The sequence below is a fragment of the Bos indicus genome, chromosome 6 (assembly GCF_029378745.1).
Source record: "Bos indicus isolate NIAB-ARS_2022 breed Sahiwal x Tharparkar chromosome 6, NIAB-ARS_B.indTharparkar_mat_pri_1.0, whole genome shotgun sequence".
Lineage (NCBI taxonomy): Eukaryota > Metazoa > Chordata > Mammalia > Artiodactyla > Bovidae > Bos > Bos indicus.
Genome location: NC_091765.1, coordinates 41215109 through 41232820, shown reverse-complemented (window position 1 = coordinate 41232820; position 17712 = coordinate 41215109). Strand labels below are relative to the sequence as shown.

The window sequence follows — 17712 nt, the reverse complement described above, 5'->3', positions numbered from 1 at the left end:
AGACTGTAGTCTCAAGGGGTGTTGGCTATGTTTTCATTTCAAGGACATGGTAAGAGTTATAATTTCAAGCTGTTCTCCAGGAACAGTTTTTGTTCTCTTAGAGTCAGAATTGTGAAAAGATGTTTTATCAAGTTAGTTTCTCTGAGTATGTAAGAAAATAGTTTTGGCATGTCAAAAGAGCCCCCTCCTGGTGATTTGGGGGCAAGATAAATACTTGCAAGTATTGACTGTATCCATTGTACATGAAGCTGTCTGGCGTTCCCCCCTGTGGCTGTGCATCCAGGAGCTGGTAGGGTTTAGCAGCACAATCCCCTCCTCCTTTTTGTTTCATTTTACCATAAACTACAAATCTTTCCAACTTAAAGCTACATTTTTTTAAAAAAGTTGAGCCAACACAGTTGACTCAGAATTTCCTTCTGCTTTCTTTTTTGTTTGTGTATTTTAAACTTCTTATTTTGTATTGGGTTATAGCTGATTAACAAACAACATTGCGATAGTTTCAGAGGAACAGCAAAGGGACTCAGCCATACAAATACATGTGTCCATTCAAAAGTTCCTTCTGCTTTCTCTGTCTAGCAACTTCCCTATAGAATCCTTCCACCTAGGAAATATACTGGTACCCCATAAGATTTCAAGTCTTAAAATTTTAATGGTTTAGGCAAAACTCAGAACTGCCACTTTTTTAAATCAATGAGGTCTGGATATCAGGAGAACTCACCAAAGCACTGGGAGAATGATGGGAAGCCAGAGGGGCTCAAGGGGCCTGTGTTGGTTATCAGTTCAAAGAAGACTCCAGGTGACCTCAAGTGGGTTTCTCTGATACCCTGTCAACTCTGCCAAGCAGTGCAGGTGGAAAAGCAATAACCAGTCTATAACTCAGGTGAAGAAAAAGTTTTATTCAAGTCAAGCTGAAGGTATAGCCCAGGAGACAGTCTCTCAGCTCTGAGAAATGTTCCATTGAAACATGGCTTTAGCATAGTATTATACCTTACTAGAACATCAAACTTGGCAGGGGATTATTCTTTCAAAAGTTCAACAGAGAAGTATAGTTACAGATTAGCACTACACAGTGGGGCAGTGTGGAACAGGAAATGGCAACCCACTTCAGTATTCTTATCAAGAGAATCCTGTGGACAGAGGAGGTTGGTGGGCTGCTGTCCATAGGGTCACACAGAGTCGGACATGACTACAGTGACTTAGCATGCACGCATGCATTGGAAAAGGAAATGGCAACCCACTCCAGTGTTCCTGCCTGGAGAATCCCAGGGACGGCAGAGCCTGGTGGGCTGCCATCTATGGGGTCACACAGAGTTGGACACGACTGAAGCAACTTAGCAGCAGCAGCAGCAGCAGCAGCAGCAGTGGGGCAGTATGATCCTGGTATCTGGCAAGGGGACAGAAAGTATTAATATTGGCATCACAGGAAGATAGGCAATGATCTGCATCTTCAAAGTGAGCATTCTTCACTTCTACTGCCAATTCATGGATTCAATGGGACACTCAAACCAGGAGACTAGATATTTAATTGCTTAATGGGCAGCTGCATACATATTTTTAAGAAAAGCATTCTAGGTACATTTATTAACCTTTCAGAAGAAGCCCTGCAGCTAAATAAAATAACTTGAGTTCTGTCATGTTTGAGTGGAAGTTTGTCCAGAGAACATTTACAGATCTTTGCAAGTAATTGGGAAACCTATCAATGAGGTATATGATATACTAAGGGTGGAAATAAGGATTGGAATAGAATAGATGACATCAGAAGGTTAATAGTTTTCATTAGTTCACTGAGAAAATCTTAAAATTAGAAGAGACTCTAAAGGTCATACAACAACCTTGTCTTCATTATCTGCCCTAAAAGATCCCTTAAGTTAAGGGGTCTTTTCAACAACTTCCCAGGACCATTTTTCTCTTCTGCCTTCTGAGGAGGCCTCAGTCCAGCCACACCACCATCATGAGTGTTGCCCTAGTGTGTGTCCATTTACACTTCTGGGAAAGTCATTCCTCCTCTCTCACTTATTTTTAGAGACCTAGATTAGTTTTTCTCTTCAATGGAACTTTCTCAGTGATGCTAACCACACTGATGCCTTGCTTCTCTTAACTCCTATTGAATGAGAATAGAAAAATTTTCCAATAGAATTTAATTGCTTTTTAACTTCTCTTTTAAACTTCTCATTCTGATATTGCCTGTCATTAACAGTTTCAGAATCATGAAATATGGGCTGTTTTAAGCCAGTTTTGTCCACTTCCTAAATCCTTTGACCTTGAACAAGTTAATTCTGCTCTCAGCACCTCAATTTTAAACCTGTAAAAGATAAAAAGATTAGATTATTTTATATCTAAATGATTTCCAGATATTTCAGTTCAGTTCAGTTCAGTCTCTCAGTCCTATCCAACTCTTTTTGACCCCATGGACACACCAGGCTTCATTGTCCATTACCAATGCCCTGAGCTTACTCAAACTCATGTCCATCGAGTCGCTGATGCCATTCAACCATCTCATCCTCTGTCGTCCCCTTCTCCTCCTGCCTTCAATCTTTCCCAGCATCAGGGTCTTTTCAAATGAGTCAGTTCTTCACATCAGGCAGCCAAAGTGTTAGAGCTTCAGCTTCAGCATCAGTCTTTCCAATGAATATTCAAGACTGATTTCCTTTAGGATGGACTGGTTGGACCTCCTTGCAGTCCAAGGGACTCTTAAGAGTCTTCTCCAATACCATAGTTCAAAAGCATCAATTCTTCGGCACTCAGCTTTCTTTATAGTCCGACTCTCACATCCATACACGACTCTGGAAAAGCCATAGCTTTGACCAGACCTTTGTCGGCAAAGTAATGTCTCTGCTTTTTAATACGCTGTCTAGGTTGTCTAGGCTGTCTAGGTTGTTTAATATGCTGTCTAGATATTTACACAAATATAAATTAATATTTTTAAATTTAAATTTGACTTCACTTGTTCCTATGTGCATTGTCATTCTACCTGTATTTTTGAAGATAAAATAGGTAGGTAAATAAATCTATCCAACTTTAACATTTTTACAGCTTTCCCTGGTGGCTCAGATGGTAAAGAATCTGCCTGAAATGCAGGAGACCCATATTTGATCCCTGGGTCAGGAAGATCCCCTGCAGAAGGAAATACCTATCCATTCCGGAATTCTTGCCTGGAGAATTCCATGCGCTACAGTCCATGGGTTGGCAAAGAGTAGGACACGAATCAATGACTAACACTTTCACTTTAACATTTTTCTCAACTTTGCTATATTTATTTTTATATTTGCATATCAATAGTACAAGGATCATTTCTTACCTAAGGAATATCACTTGATGAAACTTCAAACTGAAGCTACAAAAAAGAAAAGGAAATGATCAATTTCATGTTTCAGGGAAATTAACTCAATCAAGATTACTGAAAGGATGAATTGATGCAAGGAAATTAAAAATGTACTCCCTGATCCTCTCTCTTCTTCAGACTAGTTAATTGGTTTGGTCATGCCTCCTTGAGTACATTTTACTTTTCCTAAAAGTTTCTGGCAATTGTTCAGAATCCCTTGCCAGAGCCTCAGTGAAAGAACCCTTCAACATGGTGCAACGAGGACTGAGACTGGAGCAGTGATGAATGGTGAGGTGCATAGAATCTGGAACCCAGGATGCCTAAATTCAAATCTCAACTCTTCTGTCTCCTTGAAACCAAAGTAATAATATTAATCTCAGGGAATTATGAAAGAATTATATTGGTTAATGTGTGTAAAAATTTTAGAATAGTGTCTAACATTTATAAGTTATCCATAAATGCTAGTGGCTATTAGTTTTTGGAGTATATCAAATATAAATCCTCAATATCCCCCTTTTTAAATGTGACTTTGTGGAAATACCATAATCTCAACAAGCCTTGGTTTTTATTTTTCTTTGAAATAGGGATACAATATCTAACTCTGGTTTGTGGTAAGAATAAATTAATTTATACATGTAAAGTACATAGTATGGTGCCCAGCTTAGAGAAACTGGGCGTGAAATGTTAGTTTAATCCTTTGATATACCTTTCCTATTCTGGATGTGGTGGTGGTGGTTTAGTTGCTAATGTCCAACTCTTGCGACCCCATGGACTATAGCCTGCCAGGCTCCTTTGTCTATGGAATTTTCCAGGCAAGAATACTTGAGTGGGTAGCTGTTTCATTCTCCAGGAGGTCTTTCCAAACCCAGGGATCAAACCTACGTCTCCTGCATTGGCAGACAGATTCTTTACCGATGAGCCACCAGGGATGTCCATGCTAGATACTCCTCACAATGTAAAGAAAGGAGTGAGCCTGGGAATGGAGGGGAAAAGCCAGAGCATATTTTAATATAATAACATGGGTTGGGGCTGAAAAATTACTGCAACAAAATGATAGACCCTAATCTGGAGTTGGTTTTTTTTTTTTTTTTTTTTTTTAATAATATGCAATCAACTATTCTTTTCCAAAACGCCCCTTGGAGAAGGGGCGTTTTGAACTCTTCTCCAAGTGTTCCCCATTTCCCTAGATTTCTCAGATGAAGAATGAAACTCTTCAATGGTGTTAGCTTACAAATCCTGCATTGGGGGCTGCATGTGAAAGAACCATTGTATTCTTTGAGAGCTGCAGGATCCTACAGCTGGAACCAACAAAAAGAGTTCAGAAAACCAAGTGACAAATGCAATCAATGTAGAGAGGAAAGGGATGGGCCCCCAAGACTCTCAGCTGGTGAATCCTACACTAGGAATGTCATTGTCCTAAAGGGAAATACTGCCTGAAATTAACAAAATCTAACCCATGGTGCTTTATCTGAATTTCAAGCAAGGTTGGGATTTCTTTCCTAGAAAATGAGATATGGCAATTTTAAAATACTTTGCCTAACTCTATAAATCAAAAGGTCAACACATGTATACCTGTGGCGGATTCATTTCGATATTTGGCAAAACTAATACAATATTGTAAAGTTTAAAAATAAAATAAAATTTTTTTTTTTAAATCAAAAGGTCAATTGACAAATATTTGTTGAAATCTACTGAAGGGTGTAAAGGGAGAATAATAAATTTGAGTGTCAGACTAAGGGATTCCCAAGTGGCTCGGTGATAAAGAATCCACCTGCCAAGGCAGGAGATGCAGGAGACTCGAGTTTAATCCCTGGGTTGGGAAGATCCCCTAGAAGAAGAAATGGCAACTCATTCCAATATTCTCTAGGAAATTCCATGGACAGAGGAGGTTGGTGGGCTACAATCCATGGGGTTGCAAAGAGTCAGACACAACTGAATGACTGAGCATGCATGCAGGTCAGACAAAAAGATATTCAAACTCTAGATCAATTACTTTCTAGCTGTGTGGTCTTGACTAAATCATTTAACCTCTCTGTACCTCAGTTTTTTTCAACTGTAATATAGTATTGTGTAGGATTAAAAATTACAGTTATAGTTTGACTGACCTAATTAATTTTTGCAGCTTTTTTTAACTTTTGACTTCCTATAGCTAGCTATATGTTGCCAGGAATTTCAGAGAATGGTTACTTAAAACATTTATTTTCTCATCAACTTCTGAGAACTGCTGCTTCACTGGCTTGGTGACACAACTGTAAATAACCTGTTTAGATGGATAAATGGTTAGGCAGATTGATAGAAAGAATATCTCCTATAAGCATATTATGCATAACAAAAAGCACTGTTTTCAGAGCCAGTTTTAATGACCTAAAGTTGTGTGTACCAGTTATATTCTTGGAATCCAGAGGAGAAAAATAGCCCTGTGGGCTGGGATGTTCAAAAGTCTTTATAGGAAAAAGACTGGAACTAGACTTAGGAGCAGCAGGACCAGAGAAGAGCAAAGTCATCTTATCCATCTAGACCCAGCAGAGCCTCTAAAGAGCTGGCACGTCTGTCATAATCCCACAACTACCCTGTGCTGAGCAGGGGAGCACCAGCAGCTAGGCTCAGCTCGCCATGTTCTGTTAACTCTCGTGTCAGCCATGACAAGGAGGCAGCTGCATCCCCAACTTGGATTTAGAAAACCGAGACTCAGAGATGGAGCAGTTTCCCCCAACTCACAGAGCAAGCAAGCGACAGAATCAGGATTTAACCCAAGCCTACTTACCCTGAAGCTTGTATATGATCTATTATTTCCAATACTGATGAAAGCTACCATCATTGATCCTTACCTCCTCCATAAAGTCTTTGTCCTGTTACTACCACCCACCTTTCCCCAGGTGGAGCTGACTTTCCCTTCTTGTGCTCCCACTGTATCTTCAAAGATATCTACTCAAAGGAGAGAACATTTATGGATCACATTTCATGTCTGGCTCCTCTGTTAACCTGTAAGTCCCCAAAGAATAGGATTAGACGTTATTTCTCATTTTATTATTCACGTATCATCCATAGCTCAGTGCTGTCCTTAGTCGCTCAGCCATGTCCGATTCTTTGCAACCACATGGACTGCAGCCCACCAGACTCCCCTGTCCATGGGAATTCTCCAGGCCAGAATACTGGAGTAGGTTGTCATGACCTCTTCATAGCTCAGAGTAGCAGCTTAATAAATGTTAAAGAATAACTGAATGAAAGAATGAATGCTTATTGCCTACCAAACAGTGCACCCCCAGGTTTGGCAAGTTGACCTCTTTACGCTTCCAGTTCCTCGCCTGTAAAATGAAGATGACCATAATACCTACCACACAGAGCTGTGCGTGTGTGCATGAAGTCACTTCAGTCATGTCTGACTCTTTGCAACCCTATGGACCAGAGCCGGCCAGGCTCCTGCATCCATGGGATTCTCCAGGCAAGAATACTAGAGTGAGTTGCCATGCCCTCTTCCAAGGAATCTTCCCCACCCAGGAATCAAACCCATGTCTCCTACAACTACCTACACTGGCAGGTGGGTTCTTTACCACTAACACCACTTGAAAAGCCCACATAGAGATGTAGGGATGAGTTAATGGACTAATATGGACTGGGATTTCCCTGGTGGTCCAGTGGTTACATTTCTGAGCTTCCACTGCAGGGGGCATGGGTTTAATCCCTGCTCGGAGAACTAAGATCCTACAGCAGCAATATGGATGAACACATAATAAATGCTCAGAAAGTAGTAGTATTATTATTATGACCATTCTAAGTTCCCAGAGTTCCCTTTAAATAGAAAACTTTAAATAAAGCACTGAAGTATCATAAGCACAACTTCACAGAACAAGAACTGTTTTCAGAGTGGTTAAATGTCTTCCAAATATCACACAGCAAGAAGTGGCAGAACCAGGAAATGTTTCCTGGGGCCTCAGACATTACTGATAAACCCCTTATGTCTCCTAGTGAGTTTCAGAAGCTAAAAATCCTTTCACATACAGAGTCCCAGTTGATTCCTTTCACCACCACTCTTGGGCTGGGTTTCAGCACAAAGGAGATAACCCACAGAATGACTAAGCTGGTGTGGTTCTGACATGGCCCAGAATCCATGCCCCCAAAGCTCCCTAGGCTGCTAGGTGTGGTTCGGAATAGAACGCCCTGTGGGATTTTTCAGGACAAGCGCGACCCACGCTTACCTGATGCTAAGAATCACCTAACTCCTAGTTTAAGAACATAAGCTCCAGAATCTTCGGAATCAGAGTCTCCACAAAAGATTCTTTTAACAAGCACCCGAGTAACGTTTATCATCAGGGAAGTTTGTGAAACTTTGCTCTGAGACAGGCTAAAGCAAAAATTTAAGGATGATAGTAGCGCTCACCCTCCAGGGGACAGTTACTGAACAGCAGTGTTCTTCCCAGGTCCTGCTCTGCCGCACCCCACCCCACCCCCATCCACTTTTGTAAATATGAGGACTAAATCAATCTCCCTAATAATGCTCTCAATCATGTGTCAGCAGGGACCAGAACAGCCCCAGTGGAGTGGCAGGTGGGCGGCGGCTTGGATGCTCCCGCTTGAAAAAAGCCACTGAATTATGAATATTTTTGCCTCTGCACTTTTCTCTCTAGAAAAGCTGCCCCTGGGCTTCCATGGGGCTTTTTAAAGAGGCCATAGACACCAACCACCAAAATTGAATTTTTCCTAGCATCCCGAGAGTGAGCGGGTCGAGCTGCCTCGCGGAGCAAGCTCAGGGAAGAGAGAGCAGCTGCTCTGGGGAAAAGGGGACATTCGCAAGCTTCCTAGGCAGCAAACTAGCGCGCAGACAGCTCTACCCACCCAGCCCGGGGTTGCAGCGTCAGCGCACGGAGCGCCGCTGTGCTCTCCCGGGCAAGTTTCCTAGGAGTGTCCCTTCTCTCCACGGACACTGCAAAGTCTCCAGTTCTCCAACAGATCTTCCCCTCGCAGCTTTGCTCGCTGGCTGCAGCGCAGAGTCCCGGGGCCGGCGGGCTGTGGTGGAGGGACCCCACCAGGCAAATGCCAGCATCAGTATGAGAGCCTGGACTTCAGCCCAGGTCGGTCCTCACCCCGGGGGGCTGCTGCTTTGCCCGGTGCATCTTTGAGGAGCTGCTCACTTTTCCCCCTTGCGAGTCTTTGTTTCAAGCGAGATATTACTCGGATTCTCTAATTAACTCCCTCCATTCCGAAGGAGTTCGGAGGCTGGGATGCCTCTACCTGCTTGAAGGATGTTGACTCTTGAGTGGGAGTCGGAAGGACTGCAAACAGTGGGTATTGTTGTGATTATATGTGCATCTCTGAAGCTGCTTCATTTGCTGGGACTGATTGATTTTTCAGAAGGTAAAGTGGTCGCTCCCATCTGTGCCGTTGGTCAGGTCTGGTTCAGAACTGGATACAGACGCTGCAGAGTTGAGGAGGCTTAAAATACGCAAAAAGTTTTAAAATATGCATGCTTGACATGGAGCACCCTAGCACTGAACAGTTCATTTCTGTGTACCCAGATATTTGACATTGGAAAGGAAGGGATATTGTGCCATTATCTTTCTATCTGAAATTTATTTGAGTTTAGGGTGATATTATGGGTTAAATGTACTTCTAAGGTGGGAAATTAGGGCTCTCTTTACTCCAGGGTGATAATACAGGTTGCTGTTTTGGTTGTCAAGTTTACCACGCCTTAATGTCATTAGTAATTCTATCCTCTGGAGGAGTACCCTGATTTGTGAGAGAAATATGTACGTGCCTCATTAGTTAGGAGATGTGCGGGTGGAGCTGAGTTATTGATTATGATAAAAAATGGGTAAGCTTTTGATTTAAAATTGAGTTAATGAATGCTTAGCAAAAATGTGCTTTGAACACTTAATTTGCAAAAGTGTTTCATTTACATTTCCCAGTGAGCCACTTCGCTCATTTGTCTCTTGAGTGAAAACCCATATAAGCCCAGGACAGCATTGCTGCTATCAATTAATATTTTATCCTCCTGAATTTTACTACCAAAAATCAGTTCTACTATTCAAAGATTGGCAAGTTAAAAAACGTTGTAACTTCTTTTTAATAGTGATATATATATATACTTACATATGTATATATTATTTTTCATTGAAATAATATGCTTTGAATGATTTAAAACCTAATTATTGATGTCAGTTCTACATCCAAGCCATTCTTTATTCTCAAGTGAAAAAATGGTGTTCCTGAGACATTTGCTAATACCTTCCGGATAAGGATAAGATCTTTTACTGCCGAGTTATTTACGCATATTCACTTCTCATATTGTGTGTAATGTGGGAAGATGATGAAAATATTTAAGCCTGCCTGTGTTTCTAATCTTCCTGACGGAGTTCAGGAGCTTAGCTAAGATGACAGCATCCCAAACTACATCCGGTATACAGGTTGTTGCTGTTAATATGTTAATAATGGTCAGTGTATCTTATCTTTAGAAAGTCTTTCCTTCTACAAGTGGGTCCATTAGATTCTACTGTTTAGACCAGTGTAAGAACATCAGAAGTTCTCATGCAATTTTCATATCTTTTTTTTTTTTTTAAGTCTTCTCAATCTGTAACAAGTTCTGCTCAGGCACACATAAGAATAATATTGTAATAGGATTAAATAAACCCTCAGAAAATAGAATTTCTGTTTTTTTTTCTCATATTACACAGTAATTTTATTTAACTGTGGGAATAATTTTATTTAACCTCACATTTCTCCTGAGAGGGAAGCAATACAGAAACAAACTTTTCTCCAAGTGCTGCACAACGATCTTGCATTATTTTGAGATGTCGGCCTCAACCCTTTCTAGTGGTGTCGTGACAAAATACAGATAAGATCATTTTAGTTTATGTGATTGGAATAGTTTGCTTCTGTTTCATTTCTTCGCCATATTAGTTTTTGTTTTCTGGAATCCGTTGAGCCATAGCCCTCAGTTTTAGTGCGCTATACTCAAGATGGTCTTGTTTCAGATCTAGATGAAGCATAAAGGAAAAACACCACAGAGATATTTGAGAAAGTTGACTCTCACAGCCCTATAGTGGTTATAAGATAGCACGCAGTTCTTTTATTGCCAGTGTTGGTAATACAGACTTTTAAAGTCAAAAGTCACAAGTTTGCAAATGACTCAGCTTTTATTCTTTAAGTTCTTTCTTATGTCACGTAAAGATTTTCAGACAAAATCTTCAAATTTGAGTTCCAACAATACAAAAAGTAAAATTGTAAACTTAACTCTTCTAACCAGAATCAGAGAATTTTGAGATAGTCTGAAACATCTTTCTTGGGGTAGGTATCCATATCCATACCCAAATAATAATATCCATGTCCATATATGAATCTTTATTTCTAATTTTGTTGTTGTTCAGTCCCTCAGTTACAACCCCATGGACTGCAGCATGCCAGACTTCCCTGTCCTTTATCGTCTCCCAGAGCTTACTCAAACTCATGTCCATAGAGTTGGTGATGCCATCCAACCATCTCGTCCTCTGTATCCCCTTCTCCTGATTTCAGTCTTTCCCAGCATATGGTCTTTTCTAATGATTCAGCTCTTTGCATCAGGTGGCCAAAGTATTGGAGCTTCAGCCTAAACAGCAGTCCTTCCAATGAATATTCAGGATTGATTTCCTTTAGGATTGACTGGTTGGATCTCCTTGCTATCCAAGGGACTCTAAGAGTCTTCTCCAACTCCACAGTTCAATACACACTTTGTTTCTATGTACACACATATATAGATGATGTGCCTACACATTTAAAATATTGTGTAAAATGTCCAGTGTGCTGTGCTTAGTTTCTCTGTCATGTCCAACTCTTTGTACTCCATGGACTGTAGCCCACTAGGCTCCTCAGTCCATGGAATTTTCCTATCAAGAATATTGGAGTGGTTGCCAGTTCCTACTCCAAGGGATATTCCCAACCCAGGATTGAATGCACATCTCCTCATCTCCTGCACTGGCAGGCAAATTCTTTACCACTAGCACCACCTGGGAAGCCCAAAATGTCCAATAAACTGGGCAAACTTTGGGTTCAATATGTAAGTCTTGGTTGTGCTAAGATAACAAAGATGCAGGTTACCACCATACAGGTGGTATATTTCCTTGACAAGTGGAAAAATATAGGGGAAAATTTCCTTTTTTGTTCCAAAGTATATGTTAAAAAATACTGATCTAGTCCAACTGACTCAGTTTACATGGGAGACAACTGCAACCCAGAGAGGGTAACTGATTTATTAGAAGACAACACTAATTGGGAATGGAGACAGAACCAAATCCAAAGAGCTCCGAATCCTATACGGTGCTTTTTCCTATTACAAACAATTTTCACTTATTTCTGTTTTCTAATATTGGGAAGAGAATGAACAAAAACATAGGTGGGAAATTTCCTGAATTCCTGAATCTTGTCCTGAACTGTTCACTCAGTTCAGTCATTCAGTCAGGTCCAACTCTTTGTGACCCCATGGACTACAGCATGCCAGGCTTCCCTGTCCATCACCAACTCCTGGAGCTTACTCAAATTCATATCCTTGAGTCTGTGATGCCGTCCAACCGTCTCATCCTCTGTCATCCCTTTCTCCTCCCACCTTCAATCTTTCCCAGCATCAGGGTCTTTTCAAAAGAGTCAGTTCTTTGCATCAGGTGGCCAAAGTATTGGAGTTTCAGCTTCAGCATCAGTCCTTCCAGTGAATATTCAGGACTTATTTCCTTTTGGATGGACTGGTTAGAGGAACTGTCCACTAACACCCTATGAGATATCTGCTGCTACTGCTGCTAAGTCACTTCAGTCGTGTCTGACTCTGTGAAACCCCATAGACAGCAGCCCACCAGGCTCCCCCGTCCCTGGGATTCTCCAGGCAAGAACACTGGAGTAGGTTGCCATTGCCGTCTCCAGTGCATGAAAGTGAAAAGTGAAAGTGAATTCGCTCAGTCGTGTCTGACTCTTAATGACCCCATGGACTTCAGCCTACCAGGCTCCTCTGCCCGTGGGATTTTCCAGGCAAGAGTACTGGAGTGGGGTGCCATTGCCTTCTCCGATGAGATATCTGAGGGAAATGCATTCATAGGAAATAAGATTACAAAATATATACACAATTTTTCAACCCAAGGCTAGGACCCAATTATGGTTTATAAGCAAGCTAAATCAAACTACATACCCTATCATACCTTAGAGGCAGGATCTGAACAAAAGGAAGCCAAATGGTCTCCTGAGTCCCCTCACTCTAAGATCCTCACTGAATTTTGAATGTATCTGTGACATATTCAGTGACCATGAATGGCTAGTCCAAGTACAATCAAACAATGAGACCCAATGAAGTCATAAGAAATCTAGCCTAGGCCTCCTGTCTGTGTTTTCTCAGATTGTGGCAGTGTCCAAGAAGAAACAGAACTTAGGCTTTGTGATCACCAATCAAATGGAGATATAAGAAAAAAGCATTTACAGAGCAAGTCACAAAATATTAGATTATTAAGTCCTTCATCCTTTCTACCAGCAAATGATAAAAAGGCCAAAAGGAGCTTTCCCAATATAAATTGCTAAACATTTCCCTGTGATTGACGACTTAGAAAATATAGCTCAGGAAAAGGCCAGAGAATTAGCCATTTATTTTGGTTGAGAAGTAAAGCTGAGGCCCAGAGCAGAACCATGAGCTTCTTTTGGGTAACATGGAGCTTCATATCGTCCTCGTGGGGCAATGATTCTTCTCTGGTACCATTGTAGTATTTTCTCTAGTGTGACTCTGCATTGATCAACTTAGAAAGTCATTTTGAGTCTATATGGATGAGACCTTCTGTATTAGTTTCAAGATAAAGCAGTGTTGCCTTACTATTATCATCTACAATGGTTAATGAGAATTTGCCAAGAATAGGAAAAGGGAAAGGGAAACATTTCTGCTCCCACATAAATTAGATTCTTATTTCAGTAAAGCCCTATGTTAAAAAATAATTCTCTTTCAGTTGAAATTTAAGGTTTAGGTAGCAAAAGCAATTTGTAAGAAGGATTAAAATGACTAATGGGATTTTAATATAATGATTTGAGGTTTCACATATTCCCTTCATTAATAAAGGGAACAAGGAAGAACACTTACAAGAATAATCTCATTTCACAGTGTCTCATGTCATACTTGGTATTGGATTCTAAGTATAGGCAGTGTCCTTTGTTAGGCATTGATTGAGATGGTGGAAAGGGACAAGATAAACGTTGAAGGAATGAACCTTCGGTAAGCTTACATTCTGAAAAGGGAAACTAATCACTTAACAAGACAGAAGAACATAAACGCCCCAAGAAATGGGCAGCAGAAGCACAAATGGAGTGGAACATTCTGGAAAGGGCTAAAGGGAAGGTTTCATTGAGAAAAAGACTGTTATACAGGACTTAGCAGTGTGAGAAGGGGTTCAGAATGAGGAAATAACACTCCAGGCTGAGCAAAGAGTTTCAATTGTGATCCTGAGCACTGACAGAAAGTAGCTTTGATGGACAAGAGCTGTGGCTTATAGAAGGTGGGCATCAGAATGTTGAAATGAGATGTGTCTGAAGGAGTCCATTGAGGTGAATGTCAAGAGGGCACATATACTTTCTCAATGATAAAAAGCCATTGACCCAAAGTCTTCAGCTTTAGGGAACCAATGAGCAGGATGGCAGATTCATGTTTCAGATAGGTCAGTTTGGAAGTAGGTGAAGATGAATTCAGAGGTAAGAGAGTGTAGGTAGAGGTACCAGGGACAATTCAGGTGGGAAACCACAAAGGCAGGAATCCATTGATTGCCCTCATCAATAAAATATTTAAGGTGAATTGTCAATTTCCAGATTTTCTAGAAACTCATGTTTAATATAATATCCTTAACCTGCACCTATTCTGCAATGGCATAATTGTTTTCTTATTTCAGGACAATGTTGTTTGGCTTCAGATGTTTTTCTGATGAGATAAGAAGGAAATCTAGGGCACACAGAGGTTGTAGCTGAGAAATCCTGAAGATACTGATATAGTATCTTCATTTATGGTGGGAATTTTAAAGTTCCTAAAGATGTACCTGACATTTTAAAAGGTCTTCAATTATTTTGAACATTTTATTTTGGAAAACTTTACACACAAAAATGCAGAGAAAAGCATTAAACTTTGATGTATCCATCATCCACATTCAATAATTACCAACATTGTTATTTGTATTTCAGCAATGGCTTACATTTACAGATGTTTCTCAGTTGTCTTTAATATACCAGGTACTCCGGTAGGGCCAAGATACAATGATTAATTAGACTCAGTTGCTACCCTCAAGGAATTCTCAAGTTATATAAAGGGATGGGGAATATAATCAAGGAAAATGCAATATATTATGGTAGATAAATCAGTACAAATGAGTCCAAGATACAGAGGAAGAATGGAAAGTAATTAAGCCCAAGTGAAAGAGATAGAAATGATCAGAGATGACTCCCCAGAGGAGGTGAAAGCTGGGATTTTATGGATGAAGGGAAGTTTATCAAATTCATATGCCAGAAAAATGTTTGCACAAGTTCTGTATGAGGGGTACTGGGTGAGGTAATATCAACATAGGAACATGGTATAAAATGCAGAAGTCCTAGGACAACAACAGATAAAATGTAAATGTAACAGAATTAACATAGTTTTATTTCCTCTCCTTAGTTATATAATTAAACTTGCTGCCCCAGCACAATTCTTGATATGTAGAACATACTAAAAAAAAAAAAAAATGAGAGCCTGAGTGCAATTTATTCCCATACAGTAATAGTGCGAATGCACTTCTCCTTGTGCTACGTAACCGAGAGCGTCTAGTGACTCTTTCAAGTCTCCAAAATAGCTTGGAAACTATTGATTAGTTGATTATGACTTTTTTTAACTCTTTCTTTTTTTTCTACTATTAAGATTTCACATCAGAATTACCCTGCAAAGCAGAGATAGCCACACACCAAAGGCATCAGAGGCAGCTGTTCATTAGAATTTTATGGCCCTGGGAAATAATTTCAAATGAGACATTCAGCAGAGAGATAAAAAAGCGCAGCTTAGATGGGCTTTGATATGGCTGGGAAAGTAGCCCTTTCAATTCCATAACAGGCGTGTTGGGTGCGGGGAGGACCTTGGATTTCTAAATGAAATTGAACAAATATCTATTAGGCACCTACTATGTGAAGAGCCATAGACAACCTGGGGCATTGTACTGTCCTTAAAAAGTTTTCATTTTAAAGACCAAATAGCTCCTGAATAACCCAAGTTTAAAAATTGTCTGGTGGGAGGGAGCAAGGACTTTAGAAAACACAAGCAGAAGAGCCATCTCATACAGGGAAGGCTACACAAAGATGGTGGCATTTGAAATCTGATGAGTTGAGGGATCAAAAGACTTTGATAAAGACTGGAAGCTAAAAATAGGAATATAAACTGTAATTCAAAAGAAAAATGGCAGTTTCCCAAAGTCATTATTTGTCATCAGGTTGACTCTAAAAAGCCCATTAATCCACTTAAGATATAATCAATCTGTGTCAATTATTGCTCTGAACCTGGCAATGTGCTTGGTACTGATGGGTTTGGGGATTCTATTTATTTTAGTTTTGCTTACATTGGGAACCCATTTCCTACTCCATCATGGAGCAGAGAGCTGGAATCTTAGTGAAGAGGGATGGGGGTGAAGGAGTTGTACATTTCAATGACTTCCAGCCAAAGGTCACCAGGAACACACCTGTGGTCCAAAAACTTTGGTGGTACTAGGGGTAAAGAACCCCTCTGCCAGTGAAGGAGACCTAAGGGATGCAGATTTGATCCCTGAGTTGGGAAGATGAACTGGAGGAGGAAATGGAAACCCACTCCAATATTCTTTCTGGGAAAATCCCATGGACAGAGGAGCCTGGCAGGCTAGAGTCCAGGGATCACAAACAGTCAGACACAACTGAAGCGACTTAGCACACAGCACATTCTTTTCCGCCAAGAACACACAACATGGAGAACTGTGGGGCATCTCAAAACAGAGTGTTCAAAATGACTTATGGGATTTGAGCTTGTGTTAAGGGACTCTGATTTAGGAAGTAGGGCTTTGTTCCGGGTTAAATACAGTCAAAAAGCCAGTGTAATTGGCTTAGTAAATCTTACATACAAGTAGTAAACCCTAGACAGAGGCTGAAACTATAATTGGCAAAAAGCAAGCTACATTAGCTAGGATGGTGGATATTTGGTTATATTTGTGGTTTAAACAAAGTTCATGTTTTTCCTCTTCTCAGCTATGATTAGAGTGGTCTAATTTTTATCTTGATTAATCACAGGTAGAGAGTAGTCTTTTCTGACATTGATACTCTGTGACATTTTATATTCAGCAAGAGAATGCTAAAGCCTAGCTGGTGAACCAGGGCCCCTCCCAGGGTTCTCAGGAGCTGCTTTCTCTCACATGATAAGGGAGAGGGCAGAGTAAAGTGAAGGGCAAGTTACTTAACCTTCCTGAGCTTGAGTTCCTTCTGTAAAATGAGGCTAATAAGCCCAACATTTCAGGATTGTAGTAGGAAATTCAAACATAAGTGAAATATCTAGCTCTGTGCTTGGGATACAAATAGAAGCCAAGATATGCCTTTCTTGTTATTATGATAGGATAACATGTTCATATTCCTGCATTGTATCAACAGTTCTCAAACTTCACACATATAAGAATCACCAAGATGATGTGTTAGAATAAAAGATTGCTAGCAGTCCATGGGGTCGCGAAGAGTCAGACACAACTGAGCGACTTCACTTTCACTTTTCACTTTCATGCATTGGAGAAGGAAATGGCAAGCCACTCCAGTGTTCTTGCCTGGAGAATCCCAGGGACAGGGGAGCCTGGTGGGCTGCCGTCTATGAGGTTGCACAAAGTCGGACACGACTGAAGCGACTTAGCAGCAGTAGCAGCAGCAGCAGCAGCAGCAGCAGCAGCAGCAGCAGCAGCAGTCCCCACCCTAAGATTTTCAAATTCAGTGGATCTTGGTTAGCATCTGGGAACTGACATCTCTTTCATTTTTTTGGCTGCATCATGTGGCACATGGAAATTCCTGGACCAGAGATGGAACCGCACCAACCAGAGAAGTTGGGGAATTGGCATTTCCTAGTCAATGGCACCCAACTACAATACTCTTGCCTGGAAAATCCCATGGATGGAGGAGCCTGGTGGGCTGCAGTCCATGAGGTCGCTAAGAGTTGGACACGACTGAGCGACTTCACTTTGACTTTTCACTTTCCTGCATTGGAGAAGGAAATGGCAACCCACTCCAGTGTTCTTGCCTGGAGAATCCCAGGGACGAGGGAGCCTGGTGGGCTGCCATCTATGGGGTCGCACAGAGTCGGACACGACTGAAGCGACTTAGCAGCAGCAGTGGATGCTGAGGATCCAGGGCACACTTTGAGAACCACTTGGTTAAGCAATAAATCTAAAAAG

The 17712-nt window shown here is 40.9% G+C and overlaps 1 protein-coding gene across 4 annotated transcripts in view; it reads left to right on the top strand.

Annotated features, from left to right (window-relative positions):
• The window catches only part of KCNIP4 (potassium voltage-gated channel interacting protein 4), a 1318263-nt gene that overhangs the window by 1063998 nt on the left and 236553 nt on the right, over positions 1-17712 (top strand). The window contains exon 1 of one of the 4 annotated variants that reach the window (XM_070791224.1): positions 8102-8674. The exons of the other annotated variants lie outside the window; for them this stretch is intronic. Within the exon in view, the coding sequence (XP_070647325.1) occupies positions 8563-8674 (112 nt within the window). The 5' untranslated portion in view covers positions 8102-8562. Of the gene's footprint in view, positions 1-8101; positions 8675-17712 lie in introns of those variants that run through there. 4 annotated transcript variants of the gene reach the window in all.